Source organism: Myodes glareolus, chromosome 18 (genome assembly GCF_982192425.1).
Source record: "Myodes glareolus chromosome 18, mMyoGla1.1, whole genome shotgun sequence".
NCBI lineage: Eukaryota > Metazoa > Chordata > Mammalia > Rodentia > Cricetidae > Myodes > Myodes glareolus.
Window position 1 is genome coordinate 13,241,541 of NC_142043.1, and position 15,715 is coordinate 13,257,255.

At 44.7% G+C, this 15,715-nt stretch overlaps 1 protein-coding gene across 7 annotated transcripts in view; it reads left to right on the forward strand.

Annotated features, from left to right (window-relative positions):
• Runx2 (RUNX family transcription factor 2) overlaps nucleotides 1-15,715 on the forward strand; it is a 312,262-nt gene that overhangs the window by 86,443 nt on the left and 210,104 nt on the right. For all 7 annotated transcript variants that reach the window (XM_048445223.3, XM_087897971.1, XM_087897972.1 and 4 more), the window contains one exon: nucleotides 3,809-3,913. In XM_048445223.3, coding sequence (XP_048301180.3) covers nucleotides 3,809-3,913 — 105 coding nt within the window. The remainder of the gene's footprint in view (nucleotides 1-3,808; nucleotides 3,914-15,715) is intronic.

The following is a 15,715-nucleotide window of genomic DNA, read 5'->3' on the forward strand; positions in this document are numbered from 1 at the left end:
GGAAATGTCTCTCAGTGACAGTCCCTCTACGTGTCTAAGAAGTGATATGGCCCTGGGTGGTACCGCAGGACAAGTTTCTATGTAAAGCTATAGACGATATAACTAGTTTTGCCTAAGTAGGATTTAGATTTTGTGTGTCAGAGGGTAACGAATGTGTTTGCACACGTGTGTGTTGATACCTGTGCCTGTGTAGGTACATGTGGAGGTCAGAGGTTGATGCTGAGATGGCGTGTTCAGTCTCTTTTCCACACATGGTCTCTCACGCAGCTCACTGTGTCAACTAGACTGGGTGACTCTCTCCCATGATCCTCCTGTTTAGTGCCCTCCATTGCTGGGGTTTCAGGCACACATTGCCACCCCCCTTTTTTAACATGGGTACTGAGAATCTGACCTTAAGTCTGTTTTACTCACTGAGCCACCTTTCCAGCCCAAGTAAGATTTGTTTTAAATATCATCATTAGTCTCGAATTAGTGGATCATCCGTAAGTTTCTGTCCACCGCAGCCACTGTTAACAATGAAGACATGACTCTGTGGCTAAGAGCAGCTGCTGTTCTTCAAGACGACCAGTCTGGGTTTGATTCCTAGCCCCAACATGGCCCTTCACAACTGTCTGTCACACTAGTGCCAGAGAGATCCGATGCCCTCTTCTGACCCCCAATGGCATTGGGCATGCACACGCTAGACAGACATATCTGCAGGCAAAACACTCATGCACATAAAATTATGTAAAAAAAAATGCAATCCTGGATCCATGTATCACTGACCTCTTTAGAAAGTGGAATTTGGAAAACTTATTGTTTTAAGTTAAGGAAGTCACAAATGCCCACATAAACATTTGACTCAGGAAATGCATTATTATAAGGTGAACGAATTAGTGAGTCAGGTCAGAGTTTCTGGAAGTTTCTTCCACACTGCACACAGGGGCTAATCAGAAGAGCAAAGAGCGCTTTCTGGCTGTGCTTCCGTTGTGAAAGCACACTTTGAGCCTTAGGAACCGACTCTGGAAGATGGCAGATGTCAACTTTCCCATGACCCCACCTCTTTTAAAAGGAGGTTTCTTCTTTTTTTTATCAAGATTTTATACATTTACTCACGAATACTTTTTAGATTTGTTTTATTATGTGTGTATGAGTGCCGAGACTGCATGTGAACCTGTGTACCACATGTATGCTTGGTGTCTAAGTGGTGAGCCTCCATGTGGGTGCTGGGAATCAAACCCTGGTACTTTGCAAGAACAACAAACACTCTTAACCACTGGGCCTCCAGTCCTAAAGGCATTTTAAAAGGGGAAAACTAGTTCATTTCTGAGTATTCTGATACTCTGGGCTTGAAGGGTAAATTTTGTATCTGGTTCTGTTTCGATATGAAGTGTATTTCTCTGACTTTGAGAGGAGCAGAGAACTTATTTTCCAAACAGGTTGTCAATGTTCACAATAGGAACGCTTCCCAGAACAGTCATGATACATTCGTGGGCATTTTCACTAGCAGGTCATGCAGAGACAGTAAGGAAGAGCAAACCATAGGCATTCTTGATGTATTAACATTAGCGCCAGGGATGCTGTCTTCCAACCATGGCCTTTGGAGCCACTGCTAGAAATGTAATCCCAAGTCTGTGGACCACTGATCTCCTCTAGAATGGTGTTTTAAAATGTCTTAATGCAAATTAACTTTGAATCCGGAGACTTGGCCATTGCTTTGAGTTCCTAATCTGGGACTCCCACTCAACTTTTTGATCTCCATTTCTGTTGACTTTGAGTTTTCTAGGACTAGTTTAGACTCCTGGCTGTCTTAGTCTTCTGGCCAACATTAATGTTTACAATAAGTCCTCTGTTCTGTACTGAATTAAATTCTTAATTCCATGTAATATCTCGTATGTAGTAATACAATGTGAAACATCAGTAATACTGAGAAATAGACAATTTCACCCATTACTAATCTATTTATATTTATTATTTCCTGGGCACAGGGAGCTAATTGGGACACACCTAGAAGTAAGTTACCTGTTTTTTTCGTATTCTATGTTAAAACAGGGAAAACTTTTTACTTCCCTCTTCTTTCTTCTCATCTCTCCCCCTCCCTTCCTTCTGTTCTTCCTCCCTGTCTTCCTTCCTTCCCTCCCTCCTCTTCCTTTGTCCCCTTCTTTCCTCTTCCTTCTTCTTTTCTTTGTGGGGAATTGAACTCAGGGCCTTACACATGCGAACCATCTCTATCTCCCGGTTACACATCTACCCTAGATGTTTGATCTAAGGTCAGAAGGGTTTGAGTTTAGTTCCCAACTTTCCCCATTTATTAACTGCAGGACCATGGGTAAGTTACTGAGCTTCTCTGGGCTAAGGTTTCTTTCTTCGTGAGTTGGGGTGATGACTCTCACTTGGGAAGGTTAAGTGAGGTAATGTGGTCGGTGTGGCTGGAGCTTAGTAAGTTTCTAATCAATATTCATCTGTCTTAATTCCATCCCCCACATTCCTGCCTTGCCTTTCCCTCTTAACCCCCTTAGCTATGGAAAAGCAGTCGAGAGTCTTAAGCCTATCCACACACAGTAACAAATGATATGTTTCTTAACCAGATTTTAGGAACTTACATGGTCTGGTTTGAAAAGAAAAGCCATTCAGTAGATTTGACAGCCAAAGACCTGTTCTCCATTAAGCCTGGCGCATAACCTGTTCCATATTAAGCTATGAAAAGATTGTATTAAACTTCACATTGCTACATATTGTCTAAGATTTGTGTTTTGATTTAGTACTCTCAGCTTTCAGTAGAAGAGGGAAAAAAATCTGACCGAAAAAACAAAGCAACACAAAAGGAGCTTTTTATCTGCTGCAGGGGCAGACGCCCGGGTTCTCGGCGCAGCCCGCTGCTGTTTTATTGAGTCACCGTTTCACGCCCACCTCTTCCTGTCTTGTAACAGTCTGCAGTTTTGACTATCTGACATGACTAACCATTGCAAATCTAACCGATTACAACTGTCAGTGAGTCTGTAGAACAGAGAGCAGTATCTTCTGGAGAAAGCAGACATTCAGATCTGTTACCACACTCTGCCCTGCCCCCACACCACAATTCATCACTTTTAGCTCATTAATTTGAGGCATCAGAAGGAAGGAATGTATCACTGCAGAAAATCTCTTCCAAAAGTAAAACTTCGTGCTTAGCCAAAACTAAGTTACTGTAAGTTACTGTCGTGAGTTCCTTCCAGATTTAGCTATGAGATATATGTTAGGGGAGGCATGAACTGGAGAAGAAAACTGCCCCATGATGAAATCTTATACCACAGGCGTGTTAAGGCTGGGACAGGAGGCCTGGACTCTCATTGAAATGATTCCCATAACAGCTTCCCTGTTATTCATCTTATTGCGGTTCAGTTAAGCAGATGCAATGCTAAGGCTACGTGAGGTAAACAGCATCACCAACGGTAATTTACTATTGTTCTCTCCAGGGGTCATGACCTGCTCCTAAATACAGACTTCTTCAATTGTCAACCTGCAGACAGGGTTGTGTTCCTGACCTTGGAGAAAGTGGAAAAGTAGGGCCGCCTCTTCAAGTGGCCCCAGGGTTTTGTTCTCACTATTGAGGAGATATTCGGGGGCGGGGTGGAGGCATCTTGCAGAGAACCTCAGGAAAGATTCGGATCTTAATCAGGAACAAACTTAGAAGTGTTCCTGAGTGGGTTTGGGGTTCAGAGGAAGGATTCCCGATTGGTTGCTCCCTAAGAGATGATTCAGTGAAATGTGGATGTCAACATATATTACTGTAGGGTCATCAATGCCACTCACTTAGAGCCACTTGTGTTTTCCCTTCTTCCATTTGCAGGCAAGAGCTTCACCTTGACCATAACAGTCTTCACAAATCCTCCCCAAGTGGCCACTTATCACAGAGCGATTAAAGTGACAGTGGATGGTCCCCGGGAACCAAGAAGTAAGTACCTGCCTTCCTGTTGTCAGTGCTAATGGAGCTTGTGGAGACCCTGTGAAGCCTTTGTTCTGAAGGAGTTAGTCCCAGGTCACTATGAATTTTTAGGGAAGAGCTGTTAATAGAACTTAACAGCTTCTAGAAAACAAAAAAAAACCAATAGCGCCACTTTCCTCACAGACTTGCTTAGGGCTTTATGACGCTGGGGAACAAGCAGATAGCTACTCATCCTGGAGACACTCAGCTAAGAAACTCTGCTCATCCATTCTGTGCAGTGGGCAGGGTCAAAGGGACCAACAAGGCTTAGGAAGCAAATTATAAACTTAAAAAATCTTAAACTTAGTCAAAAAAGCATTTGTGTGTGTTTCCCATGGCCCAAGAATGCGTTTTAGCTCGCCCACTCAGTTCCCTTTATAAAGAGCACCAGGGCTTAATTACAAAGAATTTATTTGCAAATGATAACTTGCTTCATTGTTACAACACTGTTGTACGGTCATTTTCTTCTAGTAAGTGTTCTAGATAGTTCCTTGTAGCAGAGCGATACAAACTAGGTTTAAGTTCACGTTGGCTTCTTGTCTGTCTATCCAGAAGGTTTATCCAGCAGTCAGTTGAAGGTAGTGTACTTCCTCTGTCTGGGCCAATATATGTCCTCTTCCTGAATCTGAGGCAGATCTGACTGGCTTCCACCCCGTGCTCCTGCCACCCACTGCGTTTGAGCAAGCTTGGCATAGCAGCACTGAAACACATTTGCAGAGTAAAGGTTATTTGAAGTTGAAGTGTGAAGAGTTCTGTGCCATATAGTATGATATAAATATCATAACAAGCTCTGCCTTTGCTGACTGAATGTTTTGGAGTCCGAGGCATTGCTCTTAGGAAGTTAAATGTGGCTTATGATGGGGTGATCGAAGTTCTAAGATGATTCCCCCACCCAGACAGTGAGGGTGGGCTCCTTCCTTTTCCCAGAGTAAGAGAGGAGTTCTATAGAGGCAAAACCTCTCTCCATACCTCCTGTCTTTTAGCGATGGGCTCATACAGTGGTCCCCATCCACTTTGCTGTTGTCTTCTCCACAAAGGCTGACTGATTGCCTGAGTGACCAAGGCTTCCTGCCCCAAAAAGAAGTCTGTGAGGTTTGGTCCCCCTCCTTTTCTGTGTATGGTCTTTTCCCCAATTCCTAATGTTGGGTCAGTGCTGGCCCTGTCCAGTTTGGGAATATCCTACTAGGTGGTTTGGTTCATGTGTGGTGTGTGTGAGAGCTTCCAAATCTTAAGTTTCAAGGGTCAGAGGTCGTACCGCATAGGGGAAGAGATCAGATCAAGGATGTCTTGGCTAGCTAGGGCTTTGCTAGTCTTTTCTGGATTGCCATAAGTTAGGGTTGATTTCTTCTGATTTCTAACCATTTACCTGACAAACCCTTAAGTGGACGAAGAGGCAGGTCCTTGGTGCATAAGGCAACAAATAGCCTTTTAATATTTATTCAACACTACTAATATTTGCCTTCGAAACATGGTTCCTGCTCATCCCAGCAGCTTTCTTCAGTACACAGAGAAGCTATTATTGTGTGTGTGTGTGTGTCTGGGCGTATGTGTATTTCTAGTTGTTGGTTAGGGGAGAGGCATGGAAGGGTTGGTTCTGCCCCATTCTAAAAGAGATGGGAAAAGGTGAGCAGGCTGGTAGCTTTGTGAAAGCTCCTTCTGATTCCAGTGTAGATGGTAGGATCTCATTTCAAAGCTCTGCTGGCCTGTGAAGTCAGATGAGTATCCTGAAGGCAGTGCGGGTTTGAAATAGAGGATGCACGCTGCATATGTGATCTGATTTTTTGCTTTGGGTCCTGAGGGAGGGTAGGAAGTAGACACAGATCTGCAAGGCCAACTATCTTTGTAGCAATCCTTTTTCTTTTCTTTTCTTTCTCCCTCCCCACCCCACCCCACCACCAGCCCTGGTTTTTTGAGACAGGGTTTCTCTGCATAGCAGTTCTGGCTGTCCCGGAACTCACTTTGTAGACCAGGCTGGACTTGAACTCACAAAGATCTGCCTGTCTCTGGCTCCCGAGTGCTGGGTTTAAAGGTGTGCGCCATCATATCCAGATAGCTTTATTTATTTATAAAGTGAATACCGTCTGAAAATGTGATGACATTCACACACACACACACACACACACACACACACACACACACACACGGTTACTTGCCTGAATGTAGGCTGTATCTAGTTATCAGTAACTAGTTAAACCTACAACTTGGACACTGTTGGGTTCTATCTTTCTACCTTGCTCTTTGTCACCTGTCAAAAGGACCCAACTTTTAAGGATTCCTGCAAAAGCAGTCTAAGCCAACACACAAACAAGTAGTCACAGGTATATTTAAATAAAACTTTATTTACAGGACCAGAGAGATGGCTCATCAATTAACAGTGCTAACTACTCTTGTAGAGAACCCTTGTTTGGTGTTCAACACTCACATTAGGTGACTCACAACTGCCTGTAACTCCCGTTTCAGGGGACCTGAATCCTTCTGGTTTCTGTAAGCCCTTGCATACACATGGTGCACATAAGCTCATGTAGGCACACACACACACATGGTATACATAAACTCATGTAGGCACACACACACACATAAATAATAATAAAGATATCTTTATAAAAACCCCTAAGCATTGCAAAAACAAATAGTGGCCATATGTGACCAAAAGATATAGTTTTCCTTCCCTACTCTAGATTTCAAAGTGGCTTATTTTGTCAACCTTCAACAGAGAGAGGTTTTCATAAAAGACTTCCCTCAACAGAGAGAAAAAGAAAATCAGTACGATTGGTTCAGTCGCTTTTCCCCCAACTGTAATTCCTGAGTGAGCTGTGACTTGCCACCAAAGTCGCATATTTCTGTTTGTTACGTGAGTGTCGTGAAGGAGTCCAGGACTTGGTGTTATTATCCCTGTTTGTCAGGGGTTTTCCCTGCCCTCTCCTTGAATACCTGTGTGTATATAGAACTCATTGTTTCCAGAGGCCCAGATGACTGGGTTAGGACACATAATGAGATCACTGGTTGTGTTTGTCACACTGCCTGGACTGAAATCCCAAAGCCAGCATTGCTTAGGTGTCTGCAGACAGACATAGTCCCTAGCTGTCATTGGCCCCCCTTTTCTAATCTTTTAAAAGACTAATACAAATACTGTCTTTCACACCAGTTTCTGTAAGAATGCTAGGCGATACGTGGTGTGTAAACTCGGTAGTGTGATAGCTGTCATGTAGTAAGTGTTCATCAGATGGTAGCGATTGCTGCCCTGTCACGAGTTTGCTGCAGACTTGTATGTATGTATGTGTTCAGGAAACAGGTGCTGCATAATCTGCTCGCTACTGTGTTTTTTTTTTCTTGAGTGAAACTTTACTAACTTTTGCACCATCAGTGTGAATTACACTGATCCACGTTATGAGTTGTGCTTTGAGCAGATGTTTAGGTCGCACCGCCTGGGGAGAAATGTGCAAAACTGATGAGCAACACTTCTGTGTGCTACAAACTCCCAGACGGGGTGCTATGTGACACCCCAGTCCCATGCGGAGGCCCTACTTACCAACACATCTGCCAAGACTTGCTGTTCAGTCCAAACGGAAAGGGTTCACCCTTCCGTGTGTTTTCGTCTCTGGCAGCTGAGCCAGGACTGTCGCATCCCAAACAACTCCCTTTCTTAATATACACATCTGGCGTTGGCAGTTTGGACTCACTTCATAAGAGCACATGATCATCACTCATTACAAGATTAAAAAGTACCCCATGGCATCATTGATGTTTTTCAACTTTGATCTTCTACAGTTGTGATTCATCTCAGTTATAAAACTTCCCTTTAAAGCAACATAGCCTATGCCTTACTAGGACCTTCATCTCAAGCAGCGTAAACACGAGAACGGCACACGTTCTTTGCAAAACGCCGCTTCTTTCCTTGGCCCAGCTTATCATTTGAAGGCATGACATCATGCGTAAGATCCCAAATTTGTAAGTCTTGTACGGAGGCACGGAACTTTGACCTTCTGTTGGCAAGTTAGCTTTGAAGAACAAGTGCCGTATGTTCGCCAGCAGGAGAAGCCAGGACAGCGTCAGCAGCCGCAGTAATGAGTTTGGATTTCTAACTCTTTTACACATCATTCCCGATTAGGAGTCTCTGGTCCGCTTATGCACTTGCCTCCGACTCCAGTCTGATTTGGAAGGATTTCTGCAGGGAGGGGGAAATCAGTTAGCAGTGTCATGTTCTCTAGGAGTGATTCTGAGTCAGGAAAGAGGCCTGATGGGAATAGATACAGACTGAAGGACGTGGAAAGGTAAGTCATTCTAGCTAGGAGCATTGTGCCGCATCTTCTGACATGACCCCTATGCAAAGTCAACACCTATGTTTTTTAAACGAGCGTTTCTTATTATTCCATGGGCTGGACAGAGTTTAACTGGAGAGCTGTTTCTTCTGCTCTTGTGTGTGGTCTAACATATGACTGTCGTCAGATGGGGACCAGTACTGGGCAGTCCACAAGGGTTTCATTCCTGTGTCTACTGCTTTGGCAGGGACCCCAGAAAAAGGGGTCTTCCCTCCCTCGTGGGACTCTAGGGCCTCTCCAGAAGTTCTCACCAGCTGTGACGGACTCCCTGCTTGGCAGTCCAGGGCTTCTGAGGGTGTAGAATAGGGGCTGCCAGCTGCCAGACCCTCCTAAAGCTCAGGGTCAGAGCCTGCGTGGAGCTGCTTCCTCTACACTCCCCTGGTTAAATCAAGACACAGGCGAAGCCCAGATCGAAGAGGAAGTGATCACACTGGTTACAGTGATGGTGCAAAGGCATGACAGGTGAGTGGTTCACGGAACCACCTGGGTGATGATGGGCTTGCACACGTGACTAACTGCGGAACACCCTCCTGCAAGGTGGGGGTGGGGTGGGATTGTTTTCAAGGGTTCATAGCCGGAAAGACCCCTTGACTTAAAATCGGGGTTATTTAAATCTCTATGGAGAGATTGCACCTTACAATCATACGGTGCTGATGTTAATCAGTAGATTAATATCAAAGTGAGCCACATCAATAGCCATAGGAGAGAAGGAGAAAACGCTGTTACAAGCCTCGCTTGGTAACAGTACCCTGTAGCGGAAATGTCTTATGAATCCATAGAGAGCCCATGCCTGGAAATCTTGTAGCTTATTTTATCCAGTCTGGAACATTCTGACATATAACATGTAATATGTATAAGTGAACCTTTAAGCACTTCTGTGTGTTGAACTTCCAGGAAGTAAACTACGTGCTCTCAAAAAGAGGTTAACAATGGCCACATCTATGCGGCAGTACTTTGTGGTGGCCAATGGAGGAGCCCTGCCTTCCCCACAGTGTTCCAACCCTTTTCCCACAGGTTCAGGGCACATGACGGCAGCATCTCTGCTGGGCTCTTCAGTGTCTGGGAGGCTTTAAGGAAGCACAGGGTATTTTGTACCGTGATGGCATGCCTTGTGACCTGGGCCCCACATACAAAACATCCACTTCTCCTGTACATAAATTTTCACTGGTCCTTAAGTCATGAACAAACTCAAAATTCTCCGAAGAGGCATTACTCTTCTTCATTCTTTTTTTAAGATTGATTTTATTTATGTGTATGTGTACGTCTGTGCATGGGTGTGAGCACATGGGTGTGGGCGTTTGAAGAGGCCAGAAGAGGATGCTGGGTCTTCTGGAGCTGGAGTCAGTGGGGCTGTGAGCCTCCCAGTGTGGGTGCTGGGAAACCCAAATGTGGTCCTCGCCAAGGGCAGTCGGTGTTCTGAAGTGCTGCGCCATCGCTCCAGCTCCTCCTTCGTAGTCTCCAGACATGTCTGGTGGCAGTACTTCCACCTTCCTACCCTGAAGTAGCATCTCATTGTTCTCTGCTGCTATTCCAGTGAGTTCTGGGACTGTTTCCCAGGCCTGTGAGGGTGGGGAGAGCAGAGAGCTTGACATTTTCTCTTCCTCGTTCCAGAGAACATCTGGGGTTGCTCACTTTTTTCCTGCCATTCCTTTGTATTCTCCTTGAGCTTCGTATGATGACTGGCCATGCCTTTTGCTTGCTTAGGCATGGTAGATGACTCTTTTGGGCCCGTTCTCACGTATGAACAAAGGTGGGGGGCAGGTAGTTGTGTTGCATGGATGGAGAGTAGAAAACATTAAGGTTATTTGATATTTCTGGATACACTTCTTATATTCACATTCCTGCTGCCTATGAAGACACTTTGAGAAAACTATCATAGGCCTTGTGTTCCTCCTGATGCCAGGACCCTGAAGTTTAGTTCTTCCTGAGAAACATCAACAAGAAAAACTCCTTAACTTCTGTGTAGGTGCGCTCACATATGTGTGTGTGTACATATATGTGTGTTTGCACATGTACATGTGAACGTGTGTGTGAAGATGAGGTTGACATTAGGTGTCTTCCTGAATGACCCTCCCTCTCATATTTTGAGGCAAAGTCTCTCACTGAACCTACAGCTCACCGGCTGACCAAGAATGACTAGCTGAGGAACCTCCAGGATTTCCCTGCCTCTTCCTCCCCAGCTGTGGGGCCCTAGGCATGCACGACTGTGCTCAACCTTAAACATCACGGTACTGGGGCTCTGAACTCCGGTCCTCATGTTTGTGTAGTGTGCATTTTACTCACCAAACCCCCTCCTCAATCCTAAGCTTTTGACTTGTAGACTTTCACCTGGGTTGGCCACTGTTTTCCGAAGTCCCCAAGGAACAGAGATTACAGGTGAAGTTCACATTTTGATATTTACAAATGTGCATATACAAGCAGCAGCTTCATTGTCATAGATACCAACCCTTCAGCTCCTAGTTATATAAACATTATTTAAATATTTTAATAACGGCAGGAAGAACCCCCGCCCCCAACCTCCGCTTCTTTAAGACAAGTGCTGCTGGTGGAGGTTGGCTCTGGTATTTGGTAGACTTTGGAGTAATGTGCTCTCTAGAAGAACAGTTTTAAATCTCTTTCAGTCTTTTTTTCTGTTGTTGACTGACTGTCAGGAGCTGGGAAGGTGGCCAAGAAGGAAATGACACATCGAGAGGCATTTCGCGTTGTGCAACAGTCTGTGGAACTGATGCAAGGCTATATGGCCTGTTTACACATTCCTTTGCTAGCAGACTGCATGGCAGTAATTTAATTCAGGAGCGCATGGCATGCTGCAGCAAGGAGCCATGGCCTTAACATCCTTTCATGGCAAATTATCGCAGTCGTTAAAACATGCTCGTGTCCCTGCTGTGCCCTTCTCTGGCTTTCCTCCTTCCCAGTGTGCTTTCTCATTGCCTAGGACTCCTGTGAGCAGGAGCCTTTGTCATAGTGACCCATTTTCCACGTGTATACATCCAGGTTGATGTACTTATTTCTAACTAAACTTAGCACAGCAGGCTTTTAAATGATACATGTGTTCTAAGTCTCCACACAGGCTCCATCTAATAGTGTCAGGCTTTTGTGTCTCAATGTAGGTCAGAAATGATTCATTCTTAAAATAGTGCTAGGGACTCAAAAAGAAAAAAAAAAGATTGATTTCTTTTTTTCTGGGGGGGAAGGCTCTCATTTGTTTAAGAAAGTGACTTTTCCTTTTGCTGAGGGACAATTTGTGATCACAGAAAGATTCCTGGTTTCTGTTTCGTGTCCTGTGGTGTTTTATCCAAGGGCAACTGGACTTGGGTAGAATAATTTATACTTACAAATCAGAAAGGGGAAAGAATCATTGTTTTATTTTTTTTTGTGGTCAGAATTGTTCCTAACTAGGATTTTTATAGGAGGACATTTATGATGTCAGCAGAATTGCAGTTTTCCTTCCACATAAAATTCAAGTTAAAGTTTCAATTTGGGCAGCTGATGGAACAGGAATTATTCTTGACTTTCAAGTGATTTGGGAAATGAAGAGAACATAGAGACCACTTAGTTTTCAAATATTACTACGATCTTACAGGCGATGGTTAGAATGAGAGGCTATTTGGAGTGTGGTGCCATGCAGCACATGCAAGGGCATGCATGCTTCTGGAAGTTTCCTCTATTCTGCTGCGCACTGGTACTTAAAATCCTTAGCTAGTAGACCAAAGCCTTTCCATTAATTCGCAGATGGAGGCTTTTACTCAAAATGTCTCCAGAAAAAGTAACTTGGACTCACATTCATAGGCAAAAATAAATGAAATAGGATCCTTCTGTGGGAGCTGATTTTAGCTGATTTAGGAGAAAGGGAGAATCTCTGATCTCTCTCCACTAGTCTTGGAGAGTAAGGGGTAGAAAGTAAACAGTGAGCCACAGTGTCCAGATCACGAGTCTTTGCCCATCTTGGAGACTGTGGACACCCACATTAAGCATTGCAGTTGGCTGTACGTTGCCTCTCACAGTGGGTTGCACGTAGGTTTGGCACACCAAACGCGAGTACATTTTTGCTGTTGCAGTTTTAAGCTTAAGAGTCTTTTCAGGGCCTTCTGTATTTTAAACATAACCTTTTTGCAAAGATTTCCTGTCATGGAATTTTCCTTGTCTAGTTTTATTCTAGATACACATAACTTTCCTTCCCCTCCATGGAGGAGAAACACCCTATACTTTTTTTTCTTTTATTGATTATCTTTACCAATTAATGTTCATATTCATCTTAGCGAAATTAATCACACTGTCTGTCCTTGTGAAAAGGTCTGCACACTCAAAACTGCAGTTCCCTTCTGTCCCCTGCTGTGTGATATTTAAGTTTACCCTTATTTCAGACTCTCGGGATTAGTCAGCAGCATCCATTTAAACCCGTTTATACAGAGCTTACATTACTCATGACACTTACTGATGCATTCACCCACCATTCTGTCTTTGCTTCCTTTCTCTTGGTCTAGGTCCTTCAGTTTTCCCTTTGGTGATAACTATTGGCCATGAGCACCTGGCTCTTGTTCCTGAAATGTCGGCCAATGGGTGCTCTGGCTCCTGTAAAGCAAAGATGGCCCTGTGAAGGCATCATGTTGAGCCTGTTTGCTGCGAGTGCCCAAGAGCTACTCCCCTAGGGAGTCCCTTGAGTTAAGACCTGCAGGCCCTTACTAGCTGGGCAGAGTTTAAGAAAGTGGGATGTGAGGCCGATAATGGGTCCTGGAAGAGAGGAAAGGAAGGGGCTTTAACTGCCCGTGGTCCCAAACTCTGCAGAGTTCACCATAAGGAAGGTAAGTAAGGAAAAGGTGGGAAAGAATTTTCTCTAAGAGGAGACAAAGAACAGAGGCGAAAGTTAAGTCCTCTGTTTCTTTAGTTTTGCCTGGCTATGGAAAAACGAAATTGTTGCTACAGAATTTTCTATTCAAATTTATGTTAAGGAGCTCCATGATTATACCTGGGGGTCAGATGTTACCTCCTCACCGACCCGCCAGAGTAACCACCGTCACGTGATTATACCATATGCTTTTGGTCATTTTAATGACAGTATAGCCTCAGAACGAAAGGAGCCTTCTTTTATATGTAAGTGGACCAAATGAAAGGGAGTCCAGAAAGTAAGCATGTGGACCAGAGAGACATGATTTATGAGAGACAAGAGACCATGCTCTAAGGTGAGCTGTCTTTGGGCAAGGTACGTGGAGTGATTGCAATGTCGATTGGTGATTGGTGTACCTCTCACTGGAAGCAGGAAGTGGCTGGTGGGGAAGAGGCCAGATGACTGGGTAGCATTCTGGTATTTTCTACCTTCCTGTTAACCCTTGAACTGATTATGCTCTCCCGGCTCCATATTTATCCATCTCTTTCACTGTTGCGTTTGTGGCGCTAATGTTCAGGAACTACACTTGGGGTATAAATACGCTAGCATATATTTTGATCGGGTGGATGGAAGCTCAAGATTGCGTGCACTGTTCTCTATGCTTCCTTATGGCTCGGAAATGGCCAGCAGTAAAACTCGTCTCCCGCAAGCAATGGCCAAGGTACCCAAGGTACCCAAGGCAGACAGTTGGACAGAAAGTGAGGAGAAGGACAGATGCATAGGCCAAGAAGTGTGAGCCCAGGCTTGCTAATTCTAGAACACGGGTTTCGGTTTCACCTTCTTATAGTTTGTCCAACCTGAAAAGGCAAGCGGCTATGTGTGGCACCCCAAAGATACCTTCCGAGTCACTCAGCAGGGAAGTGTCCTGTTGGGCTGGTTCAGATGAAAGGTGTGACTTTGCGTGTCGTGAAGGAACGTGGACAATGTGGAAGACCCTCCTTTTAAAACCTGGAAGCCACCTTTGTGACCCTCAGCACATCTCTAAATGTCTCTCTGGTTCTACTTCTTCGTTCTTTCAATGGAAATAGGCATGAAGGCAACTTCACAGTAGCTGGGAGTAGCTCCCGAGAAAGGATCATAAAGTGCTTGGCACACATAAAGGGCAGCGTGAATACCAAACAGTAATTATGTAGCGCCTTGCTGCCAAGGACTTCCAAACACTGAGACATTACCTCATCGATTGTCTTCACAGCCCTAGCCTGGAAGCATCGGGCATTTTACAGGAGGGGAAACTGAGGCACGGGCACCTGAAAGCTAATTTTCCCTGTGTCACTCTGCAAGTCAGCAGATGATTTATAGGACTGGGCAAGGATCCCAGGGCTCTTCCTGTTCAGTTATTCACCACGAGAACACTCCAACGTCTGTGCCACTGAAAATGTGGAAGCTCCTGGGGCTGAGCCCAGCGCATTCTTCGTTACTGTCGAGAAGTAGGCGCTATGAGAAGCAAGCTTGACTAGGCGGTAGCCTTGCCAAATGGAGTAGAAGTCTAAGGGATAAGGGAACACACGGAAGCATGAGACTGCATGTGCACGCATCTCTGTGTGTATTTATCACGCCCTGTTGTATTCTCTCAGAGGAGCGTTTATGTAGTATCTAAAAACCTTGCATTTTGTGAGACGAAGCTAATGAGTTGTAGAAGTTAACCAACAATAATTGAAATAAAGCTAGTACTTGAAAACATACAAACCTTTAAATGATTACACAAATAGAAAATGTAGACAAGTACATTTGTGGCAAAAAAAAAAAAAACATTACAAAATAAACACCAGAAGAAGAGGCCAGAGAGATGACTCAGTGGTTAAGAGCAGTGGCTGCTTTTCCAGAAGACCTGGGTTCGATTCCCAGCACCTACGTGACAGCTTATTACCATCTGTAAGTCCGGTTCCAGGGGAGCCAACATCATCTTCAGGCCTCTCAGGTTCTAGGCACAAAAGTTGTGTGCAGTCATCATGCAGGCATAAACACCTGTGCACATAAAGTAATCAAATGTTTTTTGAACCTCTAAAAAGAAGAAATTAGTGATTATTGGGACTGTCAGTTGGCATAGTGCTCAGTGTCGAGTATGTGCGAAGTCCTGGGTTCAGTTCCCTGGCCCTGCATAAAGTGGTGGTGCAGGACCCCAGCACTCAGTGGTGACTCAGCACACCCTTACCTCTGGGGAGCCAAGACAGGTAAGAAGTAAGAAAAAACACCCATCCCCACATCTGCTAGCAAACTGTGATACGGGCAGCAAAGAGACCTTTCACAAGTAATTTTTTTTTTTTTTTTAAAAAAAAGAGCAGCGGGGACAGGAGGGGAACTCGTTTTTGAATGGCCACACTGGGTACAGAACCCGAAGGATGAGGAGAGCCCAGCTTGCAAGCTGGGGAAGAGACTTCAGGGCAAAGTGTCTCTTGTGTGACAAGCTTGACCATGAGCAATCAGAATCGGACGTCTGATTTTGACAGGGGAGGGCCTGAGGGTTGAGAAGGAGGACACTGGCAGACATCATGCACCTCAAAGTGGTGTGTGGGTTCAGTAATCTCCCTGACACTGGCCGAGTGTGATCTGAGGAAAATCCAGTGACAC